General features: G+C 28.6%; 2 protein-coding genes across 2 annotated transcripts in view; both read right to left on the reverse strand.

Moving 5' to 3' along the window:
* LOC107450562 (estradiol 17-beta-dehydrogenase 2-like) overlaps window positions 1-755 on the reverse strand; it is a 15102-nt gene extending 14347 nt beyond the window's left edge. The window contains exon 1 of the mRNA XM_043044535.2: window positions 367-755. Within this exon, the coding sequence (XP_042900469.1) occupies window positions 367-589 (223 nt within the window). The 5' untranslated portion in view covers window positions 590-755. The remainder of the gene's footprint in view (window positions 1-366) is intronic.
* Window positions 756-7413: 6658 nt separating this feature from the next.
* LOC107442496 (estradiol 17-beta-dehydrogenase 2) lies at window positions 7414-18763 on the reverse strand. The gene is made up of 5 exons (XM_016056078.4): window positions 18379-18763; window positions 16186-16398; window positions 15626-15808; window positions 12704-12836; window positions 7414-8597 (listed from the first exon to the last, which is right to left on the reverse strand). Exons 1-5 carry the CDS (start codon window positions 18599-18601, stop codon window positions 8249-8251), a joined length of 1101 nt encoding a protein of 366 aa, XP_015911564.2. The 5' UTR covers window positions 18602-18763; the 3' UTR covers window positions 7414-8248.

Here is an 18763-nt window from a genome sequence, read left to right on the forward strand (position 1 = left end):
TTTTTATGCTAGTGAGAACCAAAACAATATGGAAATGAATGAGGGAAAACTGGATCCTACCACGTGATTTCCCGGCCAATAAAAATGTAGCGTTAAACGTTTAACGCAACCTTGTTGGAAGTCGCATAAGAAGTATAACTTCAAAAAGAGAAATGTTAGCAAAAAAAATTACTTTTTTGCGTTTGATTTTGTTACTTATTTAGTAAGTGAAAATACGATCATTTGAACAAAAGTTATTCTTTCTTATTCGGCTCACTGTAAATTTTCCAAACTGAAGTGACGCATCTTTCTTCTCTCTTCTTCTTTGCTTCAAGTTGGGTCAACATGAAGATTTTTATACGATTTTAGAAATAAAATTGAAATTACCTGTGATTAGAACAGCTTTTCCATCCGGCAGAACTCGATCATTTAACCATTTTGTTTTGGTAAATCGAAAGGTGAACCATCCGATGAGAGCTGCAGAAGCTAATGTCATTCCACAGTTAATGGACTCAATTAAAAAACTTGGGCAGACATGAAAAATCGTACGAAGGACAACAAATGTACAAATAAAGTGTACGACGACAACAAATACGTAATTAGAATTCATACTTTATAAAGAAAATTTAATTTGAAGTAAGAAATAACTTCCAAATTTTATACATATTAAAGAAAATTATTCAAAAGGTAAAAAATTCTACAAGAAAATAAATAATGTTTAGAAAACGTTAACTTGTATCGAGGTCTTATCTAATTTTGGAAATAAAGATTTGATCAAAGGTCTTTTCTGTTATCATTTATATCATATTTATTTCTAATCTGAGGGAATTGCCGATAGCTAATAAAAGCTAAAAAAAATGAAATAAACAATTATGGGCATCATTAAAGGAAATTTTTTTCAAGACCAAATTTATTCAGAATAAATTTATTCTGAATGCAAATTTAGTCATTACTCATCATTCATAACACAAATTTATGCAAAGTTTTGAATAATGATTGATGAATAAATTCATTAGTCATGACTGATTTTTCTGAATAGAATTTTGAATAACCAACGAAAAATGCAAGCATTATGCCATTTTCACTGCAAGTTGATCGTCAATTACAGTTACCGATTACAAATGTAATTAATTTTAGATAATATTCAACTACTTGCAATAATCATGATTACAAGTATTCACAGTAACAAATAATTATTATTTCTTATTGCAAGCGGTTATGATTATTTATAATCACAACAAAAAGTGATTACAGATATTCAGAATTACAAATAATCAAGCCCTGGGATTGCAAGCTATCGTGACTGCTTGTAATTATAAAGTAAGACTAATAGAATCATAGTAAGAAATCATAATTACAAGTTATCATAATCTGACAGATACAGGAAATTTTAATTCAAGAAATTGTGATTTATATGATTACAACACAAGTAGATGTAATCATATTTTCAAGTGGATTTGATTACATTGTAATAGGGATTGTAGGCAATTGAATACTTTTAAAACAATGCATAAATTGTATATGTAAATGAATTGTTTAGTTTACTATTGTTACACGAATAAGATTATATGTGATTATGATTGAGTAATCAAAATATATGATTACATGTAATTATGATTACATGCAATGGTGATTGCGAGTAATTGCGAATACATGTAATTAAAACATACGATTACAAGCAATTACTATTGCATACTATATGCTTATTGAGTTTGTATGCATTATGTATGTATGTTTGTATGTGTTAACATATTTTTCTGTACATAGAATGAACGTAGAACATAAATACAATTTAATAATGTACGAGCAATGCATGTAAGTTCGTATGTATGTAGATGTGCATATGTATATGTAGCATACGTACAATTGCTCATGCATAGATATATTTTAAACTCATTCAATATTTGTACGCATGAATGTACGCGTATGTAAGTACGTATGCATATAAGATATATGTATGAATGTACGGATTTGAATACAAAATATGCACAAACGCTTTTCGTACATACATTATACGTACATAATTTTGAATATAATATACATGTAAACATGTATGTATTTTTATATGTACGTATGTAGAGGCAATATATATATTTGTGCATTTACGTGCATTTTTACACGAAAGTACATTCATAGTACAAATGTAGGTATGTACGAGCATTGTATGTGCGAGTAAAGACTTTTTTATTCATAAGATGTATGTACATATTTATGCATATAAACTCATGCACAATCCGCAAAAAAAAGATATCACCCTGAATAACTTTCGTTCTAATGGTCGAGATTGAAAGTATACAGTATGAAGAAAGGAACTGTACAGTTGGCAAAAAAAAAAAAAAAAAAGATTTCCACCCTGAATAACTTTCATTCTAATGATCGGATTTTCACGAACTAAGTGTCAATCTTAATGGTTCCTGGCAGTGAACTCAAATATGCTAATTAATTAGTGCTAACTATTAATTAAATTACGAAATCAGACACAAAAACTTACTTTCTCTGAATAATTAATTTTTTTTAACATATTTGAATTCTTAACCTTCAAAATATAGGGGGTAACCGCAATCTGGGAAATATGGTCTCCATAGTTTGGTCAGGAGAGCGGTCCAAAGTTCGGACCCCTTAATGTTAATTTCACTTTTTGCGTGTTTAGTCATATTTTTAAAACTAATTAAGCAATTCAAAGAAAATTGCACTCCTTATAAGACCCATTTACCCAAAAATAATTTCATGCAAAAACTAATTTTTAATAAATATTTATTATTCTTTATTATTTATTTTCATTGTGGATGAAAAAATTCTGAATTATGAGATATAAATTTTTCATATCGTATTAATTTACGTATTTTTCGATATCAAAATCTAAAGTTTCAACAGTTTTTATTTGGTAGAAGCCGCGAAAAATTAAAATTAATTGTTTTCAAAAAAAAAATTTGGTGACAATGAAGAAATATGTAAATGGGGCGATTTATCTTTGAATGTGATTAACTTACGAGGACTTGATTTACGCGAGGATAGAGTAAAATTTCATTCATATATTTTCGCTAATAATTCATTGATAGTTGTTTCATTGCAACGAGGTAGTTAATTCCTTTCGATACAATCGGCCTTGCAACTAACTTTGATTCTTTGGACTAGGGATCATTTCATGCATGTCATTCGACTTTAAAATTTCAAATTTCAAATGCAAAAATTACAAGAATGCGTAAGCTGGCTTAAACTAATAATAAAAAACGGACAAAATCGTCTGCAAAAGAAGTTATCTCATGAGAAGAATGTCAGAGTTAAAAAATTTCAAATATAAAATGTAAAATTTACAAGAATGCGTAAGCTGGCTTTAACTAATAATAAAAAATAGACAAAATCGTCTGCAAAAGAAGTTATCTCATGAGGAGAATGTCAGAGTTAAAAAATTTTAAATATAAAATGCAAAAATTACGAGAATGAGTAAGCTGACTTTAACTAATAATAAAAAACGGACAAAATCGTCTGCAAAAGAAGTTATCTCATGAGGAGAATGTCAGAGTTAAAAAATTTCAAATATAAAATGCAAAATGTACAAGAATGCGTAAGCTGGCTTTAACTAATAATAAAAAACGGACAAAATCGTCTGCAAAAGAAGTTATCTCATGAAAAGAATGTCAGAGTTAAAAAATTTCAAATATAAAATGCAAAATTTACAAGAATGCGTAAGCTGGCTTTAATTAATAATAAAAAATGGACAAAATCGTCTGCAAAAGAAGTTATCTCATGAGAAGAATGTCAGAGTCAAAAAATTTCAAATATAGAGTGCAAAATTTACTGGAATGCGTAAGCAGGCTTTAACTAATAATAAAAAACGGACAAAATCGTCTGCAAAAGAAGTTATCTCATGAGAAGAATATCAGAGTTAAAAACTGTAACAATTGTTACTCTTGTTTAATTTGAGGTATTATAAACCTAAATTTTCCTTTCTTTTAATATTTTAAATTATTTTTTTTTAATAAACTAATGAAATGAGTGAGTAAATAATAACCATTCGTTTTACTAGAAACCAAGTTTACTTAGTATCATTCGCAAATCATACAAAGTGCAAATTCTTGAGCTCAGGCGTAGGGTAGTAGATTATTTCAGGCATGATCAGTAGTTTCAAGAGTGAAATCTTATATTAGTTGGCAGCTAACTTCTTTAAAAATTCAAATTCGGAAAAATGCTTGTTATTTTATAAATGTTATAAAGCATGTGTATTTTTTTAATGATGATTTATATAATTTTCATATTGGCCATTTGTTTTCCTTTGATGAAGCAAAAACTAAGACCCTAGTAAGCAGCCTAAAGCTAAATCATTATGAATTATAATCTTTTAACTTTTTTTGAATTCTTTAACCTTGCTATTTAAACTCTATGGTCCGCTGTAATATGTTTTTGTTTGAGTCTCAATATTGACATTTTTTATATTTTTTACAATTTAATATACATCAATATAGTTAAAAAAATTAAAATTTTTTAAAGATTTGAACTCATTTTTTCAAAAAGCTCATCTCTAACAATACTTCGCGAATCATAAAAGAAATAATTTAGCACAATTAATGAAATAGTTTATCCTCTACATACCCCCCCCCCTCAATTTAAAATTCGGTTTGCATCGACCACAGTGCTGACGTGAAATATCCTCAGTGGTAGACGGATCATGGGTTAAAGTCCCCGTGCCATCAGGCTAACCGTGGGAGGTTCCCGTGCTCTTCTTCTCCATGTAACGCAAATGCAGGTTAGCTCCCTCAAAAAGTCCTCCACTAAGGCAAAATTTCTCTCAATACTCGATCCAGGAGTTCCCTTGTCTTCTGGATTGGGTTCAAAATTACAAGGCTACGGAGTTGAACATTAGTAGTCGTAAACCCATAAAATTGGGTCGGCTGTTCAACGACGGTTATAAAATAGAATAAGATAAAATTGATTAGTTTTTGTAAAAAGAGACTGTTACTGAAATAAAGGAACTGATAGGAAAAGATACATAAAAGTTTGCTGCACTACACTAAATAAATTATTTATATTTAATAATCAAAATGTAAATTTACAAAATATTTATTTGTTTTATGTAATTTTTAAATTTAAAAATGCGAAGTTTTATGGCTTTCAGCTAATTTATGTTTTACAATATTTGAAATGTTCGAAATGCTTAAAAGGTATCCACTTAAATCCATAGGATTAAACATCCATAGGAAGGAATTCAAACATTTTGATTCTATTTATAGTTTTCTATTAATTAAGCAACAGGTTATTTAACCAATGAATGTCACTGATTTGTTTATCGAAAAGTTAAATTGTTAATTCAACTCAGTAAAATTTAAGAGAGTTACCTACCACATACTCATTAAGTTTCAGATAATTTATTTTATTAAAAAATTTTTCAATTCCCAGCATGTTTTCAATAATAATATTTATTATTAAAAAAATCACCAGTAAAACTTTTTCCTATAATTTTTCAACCTTACAATCCGAACAATGGGATTCTAAAAAATTTTGTTAATACTCCAATTTCGTATTTTCTCAAAATTTTAAAGGTGATGCATAAATAAAAACAATCTTGTTTTTTTAAATTTCTTGTGCCACTTTTTCTTGTGTTCCTTTTCAGAGCTGTAGCGATAATAGAAAAAGATCATTTTTGATGCTCTTCTTCATCATTTACCAAATAGAATTTTATTTTAACCATTATTATTTTTAATCTGATACTTTATGATCATCTTTTATATGATTTGTATTAACATGATTTCTGAATATCCTTAATTTTGCAAAATAATCTGCATTTATCATATTTATCATCAAAATTTCAATTAATTCAAAGAGATTTGTATATATATTTTTTTATGCGTTTAAAATTTGTATGCGCATTTTTTTTATCTTCTGATATTTTATGAAATGCCTAGTAAATTTCAGCAAAGTGCGAAGTATCCAAACTAAGTCATAATTATACAAAATACCATTTTACTAAGAATTAAATAGTTTTACTGTAAAGGTAGAATAATGGACCGACAAAGTAATAAAAACATGAATGAGTTGACTTAAATTTCTCACCAACTTTCATTCTTTTTCCTGACAATTATTATAATTAAAACAGCTTGAGTTTTTATAAATTTCATGTCTTCCTTGAATGGACTCAAGTTAAATTGACTTCGTAAATACCTAGTTTCTGCAGGGGAAAAAAAGAATCCTCCAAAATTTAGTTTTTTTGTTTAAAATATTTAAAACAACTGAAAATTAAAAAGTTTGCGATTAAGTTTTGTGAATTTTTCCAATTCTGTTTTAGAAACTTTCTTTTATCACTTTACTTATAGAATACACCGATTTGTGTAAGGCAAATTTTTCAATAAAAACATTATCAATGCTTTTATTTCATACATTGTTTTCAGTGCATTTGGTATTATATACAATATCTTGGGAGAAAATGAAAGAAAAATGCTGTTATTTATATAAAAAATAATATATAGTACTATATATAAAGCAAATATATAAAGAAATATTCACCTTTAGACATAGTATGAAATTAATTGAATTATTACTTACAATGCCTAAAAACTAGTATTCTTTAAGTTGAGTGTATTTCTGTAGAATTCCTACATTTCATTATTTGGCTTATATTTATACATTCAGCAAACTATTTTATTTACAAATGTGATATGAATTTATTGTCATTTTTCGAAATATAGTTGTACACTTTTACATTTTTATTTACGTTGAGAGAATTTTTTCTTACATAAAGGTGTAGTTAGATTTTTTTTATTTAAATCATTTTTCTATGATAGTAGAATATAGTAAATATTCTAGTCATTTTTTACTAGTATTTACAATTGTATACAATATTTTTTTGATTTATATTTAGATGTAATTGAATCAAATTTTACTAGATTGAACTTGATGTTCTTAGTTTGAATTATGTAGACAATGTATTCTATTATTCTAGTCCTATTAATGTGTTTTTGTTTTGTACTTGATATAAGTTATTTCTGTACTTTACACTTTAATAAACTTTTCTACATTTAGATGTTTTGTTTGAATTCTATGTTTTATATAAGGTAATTTTTATCTCTTACACTTATGTGTATATTTATATACACAGTGTGTGTAATAAAGTCTGTATCAGTTCTCTATATCTTTCAAACAGTTTCAGTTCTTGTTATAACAGTGGTGTATAGGTATAGAAAAGTGACTACGAGTATGTATTGCCTAATGAGATTTCCACCATATGATGGAAAACTGAAGAGTTGTTGTTTTTGTCTTGAAAATAGTTTGCGATGGAATGAAAAACTGTTGCAAAGAATCAATGATTTAATATGAATTATTGTTACTGTTAATATTAATACTAGATGTAAAAACGCTTAAAAATGTGCACTTCTTTGTTTGCAATTTCTTACACTTTGACACAAAGAAGAAAGAAACAATCTTAAAAGAAAGAAAAAAACATTAAACATCTCAAAATATTTTATTTTCAATGTACAAAGCATAAGAGGATATTGAAGCTGCCTATGTTTAGAAGCATGTATATGTGATGCATACATTATATTTATGTATCATACATGCATATAATAACAATATAGGATACCCCTTTAAATATCGTCACTGTTTAAAAAATGCATTTATGCCACTGGTCTCACATTTATAGATTTTAACCTCTATGACCAACTTGACCGACAATGTTGGGGTGGTTTTTAGTATGAAAAATATTAGTGATAAAGATTAATTTAATTTCATGTGTTCAAATTACAAATATCTGTTAATAACTTATTATTAACAGTACTTAGTAATTTAAATTTTAGAGTATCTCAAGCAAAGTTGTATAGTGATTTCTACAGTAGTAGAGGACGCTATATGCTTTTCTACTGCAAGACATAGGAATATCCCGTCTACTTTCTTACTATTTGTCTAACTTGTGTTTTCTTGTTGTTTATTGTATAAGATAGCCAAAGTTTTAAACAAATATTCGTTCACTAAAATTACATGTTCGATATAGAAATGACCTAGCAGTAGCTGGAGAACTTCAATAAAATTTTGATCAACGATTGAAGAGTTGATTTTCACTAGCATTATGACGTTTTTTCTTATACTTAACAATGATATAGTTCTACAGACAACTTGAATTATTTATGAAGTATATCTGTCTTAAAAAATTATTTCTGCTATTTAAATTGTATGAAATATATGTTTTAAACTTCACTGTATTTAAATCATGTATTTTTTTTATATTTGTTTATTTAAAGGAGGCTAAATATTATTTTGTAAGCATAAAAATTCAATTCAGCTATATTGTTCCTGGTTTCAAGTGTTTAAATAAGAAAAAGAATGTAAAGACTTTTATGATAGTGTCTTGTACAACCAGAGTCAAAACTTTGTGAACGGACAGCAAAAATTTAAATAATAAATTTCTACAAGGCGTGTACACCCGATCTGGATATTCAAGCGTAATTGCAGACTCCAAATCGTCGACTACTTTTTCAATTTTAGGTGAAGCAAGATCAAGGACGATTCTTGTTAACTTTCTTATGGATTTAAAATATTCATCTCCATAATCGTCTTTAACGGTTTTATCTAAATTACTCAAATTCTCTTCGATGTGCTTGAAAAATAGCTTTGGATCTGCCATGGCAGTTCTGTAATGAAGAAAAAATACAATTAAAATATTTTCTGATATTTATAAGTAATAAAAAATAGCTGGAAAAAGACAAAAGTAAAATAATGTATTTAATACTGCGTAAAATATATGTAATAGGAAATAAGTGGTAGTTGATAGATATCTAGATGCTAAATAAAAAGAATATTGTTATCTACCTGCAAGTGACATTTCAATTAAAATCATAAATTTTGCATACTATGAATAAGATCAGTTATTTAATCTATGATTTTAGAGTACAGGACAGATCTATTATAGGAACAATGCCAAAAGCAAAGCCAATTCAGCCAACCTCACGATATCTCATCTTAATATTTAAATAACTCGGTCGAAGATCTAAGGTCAAAAAGTTCGTTTCAAATTAAAATGAACCATATAATGTGGTTGAAGAGAGAAAGGTTAAAAACAGATTTTGATACTCAGTTGTTGTGGCACTGAATAATAACTTGTTATACCCTTGCAATTGGAATAAAAAGTTAGCCATTACTATTTTTAATGAGAATAGAAATATTTGCATTCACTCTTTATAAAATTTAATTAAAATTAATTAACTGATATTTAAAAAGGGATTAGGAATGATTAAATTTAGGAAATGAAGGAAGTTAAGAAGCAAGGATAAATGTAATGCTTATAATTTCCTCAGTGTATAATTAGTAGTAATATGAAAAGCAAAAAAAAAATTAAATAATATTAGCATAAAGGTTTTAAAGGTAAGTTTGTCTTATTTCAATCTTGCCTCAAACGTTGCATTACAATGACGTCAAATATAACCCAATTTGTCTATTCTCAAATGCAATTTTTATTTATATCCATTTCTTATTCAGCTATGCTCATTCTCTTAAATGTACAATTTAAACATAGTCCTAAACAAAATATTTCCCTACGAATTTTGGATTGTGTACATAGTTATTATAAAACAACATTTATTAAAATTAAAAGGGGGAAAATTACACAATAAATGCCACATTGCCTTCTGTAAATTTGCTAATTTGCATTACTAACCTCATTTTATCACTGAAATATCTTAAAAAGGAAAATGCAGTACATGAATTTTAAGTCAAGCTATGTCCATTTTCTTAAACGCATAATTTAAACTTTGTCCAAAACAATGCTCTACGAAAATGCAGCAAAACTAAAATATATTAGACTTTGCTGTGGAAAAATTACTGAATGACGGATTTCTTCATCAATCCCTGTAAAAGTCGCTTTTCCTTCCAAGTACTTATAATGCAGTGAAACTAAAATACATTTTGGCGATGAATTTGCTATGGGAAAATTACGTAATGACGGATTTCTTCATCAAACACACGTATCTCTGTAAAAGTTGTTTTTCCTTCCAATTACTTATAATGCAGTGAAACTAAAATAAATTTTGGCGATGAATTTTCTATGGGAAAATTACGTAATGACGGATTTCTTCATCAAACACACTTGTTTCTGTAAAAGTTGTTTTTCCTTCCAATTACTTATAATGCAGTGAAACTAAAATACATTTTGGCGATGAATTTGCTATGGGAAAATTACGTAATGACGGATTTGTTCATCAAACACACTTGCCTCTGTAAAAGTTGTTTTTCCTTCCAATTACTTATAATGCAGTGAAACTAAAATATATTTTGGCGATGAATTTGCTATGGGAAAATTACGCAATGACGGATTTCTTCATCAAACACACTTGTCTCTGTAAAAGTTGTTTTTCCTTCCAATTACTCATAATGCAATGAAACTAAAATACATTTTGGCGCTGAATTTGCTATGGGAAAATTACGTAATGACGGATTTCTTCATCAAACACACGTATCTCATTAAAAGTTGTTTTTCCTTGCAAGTGCTTATAATGCAGAGAAACTAAAATACATTTAACGAATGAAATTTCTGTAAGAAGATTGCTTAAATGATAAATTTCTTCAATAAATGCACTTTTTCAAAGTTGATAAAACTGATTTTTATCAATTGAATTTCTTCTTTGAAAAGTTCCGTTAACTTTCTTCATGTTCCAATGTCTTGCGGATGTTGTAATTTTATTTGTGTAGGTTTAAAGAACTTTTGTGCTACGTAAAATTAGAAAAACCATCTTGTATTTAATTTTGTATACCATATTAAATTCTGATTGTTTTTAAATTTTTTGGCAAAATATCAAACGAAATTCTATCGTTTAATAAATTATGTGTTAAGTAAGTATTATGAATAGGTTAAACGAATAATCACATGAAACTGAAGTAGTAAGATTTTACGTGATCAAAAACTTCATTCGCTTCAAAAATACGTAAATAGCAAATAACTGCCGACATGCTTTTAAAGCTTCTAGTCTTCTAGTTCAGTTTCTCACCTTTAATTTTAATCTTTTGGTAGGCATTTTTACGTTTGTTTTTTATTTCAAATCACTTTTCTTTCTTCTTATTCACATCTGGGAAAGCCTTGAAAGAAAGCATCTATTTATGAAGCCCTGGAAACATGTCTACTGTTATTTGCTTTTTGTAAATTTTATCGTGTAATAATATGTATTTTGTCTTCACTTATGCATGAAGACGCTTTAAATAAGCTATCTTATATATTCAATTTAAAGTAACATTTTAAAAATACTATATCGATTTCAAAGAATTTCATTAATCGAAAGAATTTTTTCCCCTTAAATCATTTACAATTTGGAGGTCTAAGTATTCCCTTACCAAGTGAAAAGAATGTCTTTTAATCAAAAGTTTCTTTATAGAAGATGGAAGGTCTAATAGTTTGAAAACTAGCTTCAACGCAGGCTATTATTAAAAAATTTTATATCCCTGTCAGTGAATGATCTTAGTAATTTCCTTGGATATTAAAAAAAGAGCATCAACGAAATATTATCCAAACAGCAATAAGTACAATTCCCACCTAAATGTATATTTGTGTATTTAGTGTTCCCCAAAAAAACTAAGTGCATTTTTTAAATAATTTGCAAACATACTAAAGGCGATTAATTAGTAATTAACTTTGATTTAACATTACATCAACGGTAAGGTCATTACTAATACATTGGGAAAATAAATCGAAGAACACTTTACTAAAATAACAAATAGGTAAAAATTTTACCGGCCGGGACAGCCTGGTTAGCAGGGCGCTGGACTACCGTTCTCACGAACGGGAGTCCAGCATGGGGAGTCAGGACTCCCCGTGTATTAAATGGTGACTGGTGCACGTTAAATGCCTCGGGTCACAAAGCCCTCCATGTTCCTATAACATGGGGTATTGAATTGGAGTTTCATCGTTCTCTGATTCAGGTCAAAATTACCGTCTGTGGATGAATGAATAGATGCATGAATGGGTCCGCCCTGTAAACAGGTGTGACGTATGGGTGTGGCAGAATACGAATTCTTGGCCATAGAGGGCACCACTGGAAAAAAGGAACAATAGTACTCCCTCTGCCTTAATGGCCGACCACAACAATGGCCAAAAATTTTTGTGGACTGGATCTGTCCGTTAGTAAAGAGTGTTTCAAAATTCATGCAAAAAGTAACTTCTACATAACTGAAAGTCACGATTTTTCATTAATATAGATTTAAATTTTATCATTATATAACATAAAATGACAACAAGATCGAAAGTATACAGTATAATGAAGGCACTGTACATTACGGTTATTATGAAATAACTTGTCTGGTAAACTGCCTTTTCGCTTTTCTGGCACAAACGTAATATTTTTTTTGAACTTTCAATAGCCGTTTTAAATAAATGTGGCTAAATTTCGTTAATATAGTGCTCTATATTTTTCTTCAATGTATGGATGGTTAGTTTTTGCCAACCTAAATTTTAGACATCAAAACCGAAGAAGAAAAACAAAGACAGATAATCGTATGGTGTTGATTCGCATGATTTGGACGGCCAATTTTGTTCGACAAAATGAGTAATTACGCGACCAGAGAATGACCCAACATTGTTCAAATATATTCTATTACAATAAAAAGCTCTATTTTTAATATACCTTAACCATCAGCTGTCCTATTGCCTTTCATCAATTTTTTTTTTGTGCACAAAATGACTCAAAATTAAAATCTTCCTTGAATTTTTAGACTTCTTCAGTTTATTAAATATCAATACAAATCCTGCACTTACTGAAATATTTCCGGTTCCACAGATATAACAGAAACACCCCAGACATCCATTTCTTGTCTTAAACAGTCGTTGAACCCTACTGTTGCAAATTTACTCACTGTGTAAGGTGTTAATCCAGGTAGTGATATTCTGCCTGCAAAGTAAGAGCTAAAAATTATCACATTCGCTCACATTACATTTTATAATAAATTTAATAAATTTCGTTAGTTTGGAGTAAACTATTGGTACCTAACGAATGTAGAGAGTTACGACCAGCAGCTTCGAAATTGTACAAAATCGGAGATTCGAAAGAATAAAAGGTAGAGGTGTCGGTTATAATATTAGGCGTAGTTTTCCTTAAATCTCGCTTTCTTTTACAGTATAAAAACCTTTCCGTTTCATTTTGGTTTCACATTATTATTTAAATTTTATTGATATAATCTGACCGCCTTCTGAATTGACAAATGCCACGATTTACCAATGATGACGTTGCTTGCAGGTATCCATTCAACTAAAATTGTAAAATTAATGAACAATATCCTTTAAAGAAGTTTCTTTGTTTCTATAACAACAGTATTTATCAATGTGTTACTTTTCATTTTATTCCCAGCCAAAAGACACGAAATCGCACCAAGTTTTAACAAATTATTATACGGGTTGTTCAGTTCCTTAGATATGAAAATGTAACTGTATCTTTAGCTCATTTTCAAAATGCTAGAAATAACATTTAAGCAAAAGAACTGAAGTTTTATCAATAGATTCATAGCTTATTTAGCATGTAATATCATGCATTCTCTTCATGCATTTTGTTCTGTTTTTTTTTTGGTTGAATTTTGACTCATAGCCAATCACAGCTTGTTAGACGCATCTCATATAACTATCTAACTACATTAAATACAAGATTAAATACTCTAATCTTGGAAAGAGGGTATCAACATATTAAGAGGACCTTATATAGTAGGTGAAACATTTCATGTCAAATTCTGTTTCCCCTGAATTTATATTTTCGAGTTTAGAGAAAATTAAGTTGACGTAAACCTAGATGAAACCAAATGCTGAAAAGTGTTTTTCAAAGCATCAAAATGCAAACATATTCTGGAAGGATTACGCAACGTGGAAGTAATCCTGCAATGATTTTTTAGTATTTTCATATTTTGAAAACATTTTCCTTCATTTGAAACTTTGTGTTATTTTCTAAATTTATCTGAACTCACTTTCCTCTTAATTTTAGATACAAAATAACCAATGGAGGTGAAAAAAAGTTTGCCATAAAAAGCGTCCTCTTAAGGTATTGTCAGTTAGCGTATTTTTATTATTATTGCTGGAACTTTTTTATTATGAAAGATTCTTGCTACATTTAGCGTGGGAAGAAAAAAAGCGAGGAAAGAAAGGAATAGAATCAATAAACTAAAGTATTAGTGAATCAGTGTTATCCAAGAACTAATGAATTGATGAATGGAACAATTGGTGTCTTGGCGAAACAATTAATTAGTGAATCAGACAATAATTAAAAAAGAAAATCATTTTGTAAATAAATTAAAAAGTTTATAAATCTCTGATTTCTGATAAAGCAGTCGACGCCCGAAAGTTTTTTTTCTGCTCAAGCCAAAGGGGGATATCAGACTAAAAACTCATACCCCTTCTGTTTGTAATTTTAAATCGAACTAGAAAATATAAAACTTCTCTTTTGAATTAAAATAGCCTGTATTTGGGTTAAATGCTAAGTATAGCCTCAATACCTTTCCCGACAACTATTCCGACTGCAATGGACCATTCCTCTACCTCAGATAACATTTTATAGGGTCTCTTCTTAAAGAGCAATCCATTTAACTTAAAGCAAGATGTGAGACGAAGCAACAAGCGAGCCTGGCAAATTTTTACGGATTTCAATTAAAATTAATTAAGGAGGTTTTACTGGAGAGTGTCTGATCGATCGAGCCAGATGAGGACAACAAGTTGGGACTGCTCTGGTCTGTACTAGGCTGATTTGCTGATGGTAAAAGAAAGAAGATTTTACTGTTCCTATCCAATCCATTTAAAAACACTCAACCTCGACGTCATTTTTTTTTGAGAAACTGCTGGAACATTTTTCAATTTTACTTTTAAATCTACTACTTTTTTTTAATAGTTTCAAACCTTTTATTTAAGATTATCAGAAAAATTTCACATTTAAAACTGAAATATAAATCCGCGTGAATGAATTTTAAAAAAAACTCTAAATCTAAGATTAAAATTTATAATGTAAAAAAGAACAGTGCATTAAATTATCAGTAAAGTTGCCTAATAGTAAAAGAAAAAAATTATTCTCAGAATGCTATAAAAAATTTGCAAAAGTATGTAACGATGTTTGGTCCCCACCTTAATGCAAAGAAAACACTAGAGATTTAAATCCTTAATCAAAGTTCAAAATTATGAAAAAATGTGTAGGTTCTCAAAGTCCTGATTGACAAATTGCAAGCGAAAACCAAGTGGAATTTTAAAAAAAAGGAACAATGGTATTTGTATCTGTTTATCATGCAGAAATGTTACATTTGAGCTCGCTTAGTTTTTACCAGAATCGAAACAGTTAGATTGTCCAAGGTAAAAAAAAAAAAAAAAAAAAAAAAAAAATTTAAANAAAAAAAAAAAAAAAAAAAAAAAAAAAAAAGCATTTAAGACTATAATAAAATTTTTTTACTTACCTGGTTGGGGCATCAAGCCTCGCAATTAAAAACAAGTTTTAAGAAACGCATTTTACTATATTTTAGCATAAATAATCCATTGGCTCTTTTTAAGAGACTTACTTTTGTGTCAGAATCAATAAAGAGGTAATTTTGAGAAGGGAGGAACTCTATCAACCAAAGCCAGTTTGTTAAAAAATTAAAAGAAGAAAGTAAATTTCTTTTCAATATTTTAAAATCATTTTCAAATAAATGAACTCCTAGAAAAAACAATCATACTTACCACCAATACTTGTCAAATTTATAACTCTGCCTTTCGACTTTCTCAACAAAGGTAAAAATGCTTTGGTAACTCTTAATGGACCATAAGTATTAACTTCAAGACAAGTTTTAAAATCTTGCAATGGAGCTATTTCAACAGGAAGTCCTTTAAAAATACCAGCGTTGTTGACGACGGCCCAAAGCTCTGAAAGGAAAAACGAAATGAAAGTGACGGATTAACGAGGTAGAAGAAAATACGACAGAGAGATTGCTTTTTTTTTAAGCAAAACTCTTCTAAATAAATTACTATCCTTATTTACTTGCCAATAGAAACATAATCTTAAATCATTTTTTATGACAGACTTATGAAAGTATACTATTTGGATACCATACTTTGAATAATGTAAAATCTTCAGAAAGGACAAAAAATAATTATTTTTAGTTTTTTAATAGTTTTGGTACATGCCTTATAGTTTTCTGAATGATTGGGTTATGTTAATTGATGAAAATTTATTGATTACTTACATACAAAAATCGTGTATTCAGGTAGCAATAAAAAGAAGAATGTGTACATTTACTTGCCTGAAGTACTCAGGTTTTCCTTAACGAATTCTAAAGCAGCCTGAACACTGTTTTCCTTCGTAACATCCATTTCTAAAACGTGCAGACGACTGGAACATTTATTCTTGAAATTCTGAACTCCTGGATCAGATGGTGAAAGACAACTTGCAAATACATGGTAACCTAGGGAATCTAAGCGAATAGCAAGTGCCTGACCAAATCCTCGATCACAACCTAAAATAAAACATTGATGACATTTTTTGATGAGTTTTAATATCCTTGAAGTGGTATTTTCAATCTACAAAAATATTTTCAAGAATATTTCTTTTATTTTAATAACTAAGTGTTTGAAAAATACCCTAAAAAAATTTGGAGCATCCTATTTAATCAAGTTATTTAAGTGTGTAAAAAAAGGTTACATATTATTATTATAATTCTTAAACTGAAAATACCTTTTTCCCCATACCGCATTTAAAAACTGGTATCATGATAATCTCATTGATTATTTCTGAGATTATGCATATTTAATGAGATAACTATCGTACCTTAACCATGAACCATGATAGCACGATGGTTAAGGCATTAATCTGCCATTAATAGAACTGAGAATAACTTAGAGTCAATCCAGCTTCGTCGTCAATTCAGCTAAAATCAAGTTAAAGTTTTTTTTCTTCTAATTTCTACGACTCATATCAATCAATAGAGATCTCAACGTATAAGTATAGACTAGATATGTTGACCTTCAAACTAATCATATAATAATGCATCAGTACAATAATACATCAATTCGTTTGAGCCCTTTGGTTGATGAATTGATGCATCATTGAAGGTAATATAAAAAGTTGTGTAAGATTTTGCATGTCTTACAAGTCAAAATTCTTTCGTACATTATTAAATTAAATAATAAAGACAAATATTAAGAAAAAAAAATTTCACAGAATCAATTAAGGATAAATGAGTTTTCTGATTGAGTGCAAAAGTTTTTATTTCACTTAAAAATTTTCCATGATATGTAGAAATACTTAAAAGGTTAAATTAACAGCGGTTCCCAGACGGAGTTCCGTGGAACCCTAGGCTATTACGAAAGGGTCGCAGAAGTTCCGAGAGTTATGATACCTTTCTACCAGCTATGATTTTCGAAACCTATAATTAAATTTATATCCAATTAAAATCCATTATTTATTTAATATTTCGGTAATTTTTATGAAATTATTCAATTGAAATGCTTGTAAGGAAAGAAATTAAAAAACAATACTTTTTCAAATAACAATATAATGAATGAATTATGAAGATATATGGATTTATGAAAAATTTCACCAGTATTTTGCATTGAATAAAAATAACTAAATTCAGCAACGAAGAGGTATGTTTTTCTGATAACCATTTTCAACGTTTATTTTCTTCCTTCTTCGTTTTCATTTTAATAAAAACCATATTTCAGTCCCTTTATTTTCAATTTATGCATGCGCTAGAATCAAATTAAGAACCAGGCAAGATGGCACTACAGACCTGTAAATTCAACTGTCTGACACAAAGTACAATTTTAAAACTTGCATTGGTAAAACAACATGAGAAAAAAATTTAAATTTTCATTTAATTACTAAATATTTTCAATTAATAAAATTTAGATTATAAATAGATCATATTTAGATCATAAATAGATAAATGATAACTTAGATCATCATTTAATTTTCGAAATAATTAATAGTCTTTCGTTAATTTATGTGCTCGTAAATGCTAATGAAATTTATTTGTTAAAGTTCGGGTTCCGCTGAAATAAAGTCGATCATTTTGGGTTCCACTGCCGAAAAACATTGAAACCGCTGGTGAAATGTATTAATTTTTATTATTTTTGTTGGTATAATTTATCTAAACTTCCAACCACTCTCCGGATAAAACTATTGTGACCAGATTTTTCTACAAGAATTTAGATCTGCAAAAAAAAAAAAAAAAAAAAAAAAAAAAAAAAAAAAAAAATTTTTTTNAAAAAAAAAAACATATGTTTAGTCAGAAAAATTACTATTTTGTGTCTGATTTTGTTTATTATTCAGTACGTGAAAATACGATCATTCGAGCAAAAGTTATTCTTTCTTTTACGGCTCACTGTAAACTTTCAAAACTGAAGTGACGTATCTTTCTTCTCTGTTCTTCTTAGCTTTAAATTGTGTCACCATGAAGATTTCTATACGATTTTAGCAATAAAATTGAAATTACCTGTGATTAGAGCAGCTTTTCCATCCGGCTGAACTCGATCATTTAACCATTTTGTTTTGGTAAATCGAAAGGTGAGCCATCCAATGAGAGCTACAGAAGCTAATGTCATTCCACAGTTAATGGACTCAATTATAAAACTTGGGCCGACATGAAAAAGAGTACGAAGGACAAGAAATGTACAAATAAAATGTACGACGACAACAAGTACGTAATTAGAATTCATACTTTATAAAGAAAATTTAGTTTAAAATAAAATAATAACTTTCAAATTCTATACATATTAAAGAAAATCATTCAAAGTGGTGAAAATTCTACAAGAAAATAAATAATGTTTAGAAAACTTTAACTTGTATCAAGCTCTTATCTAATTTTAGAAATAAAGGTT

This window comes from Parasteatoda tepidariorum, chromosome 2 (assembly GCF_043381705.1).
Source record: "Parasteatoda tepidariorum isolate YZ-2023 chromosome 2, CAS_Ptep_4.0, whole genome shotgun sequence".
NCBI lineage: Eukaryota > Metazoa > Arthropoda > Arachnida > Araneae > Theridiidae > Parasteatoda > Parasteatoda tepidariorum.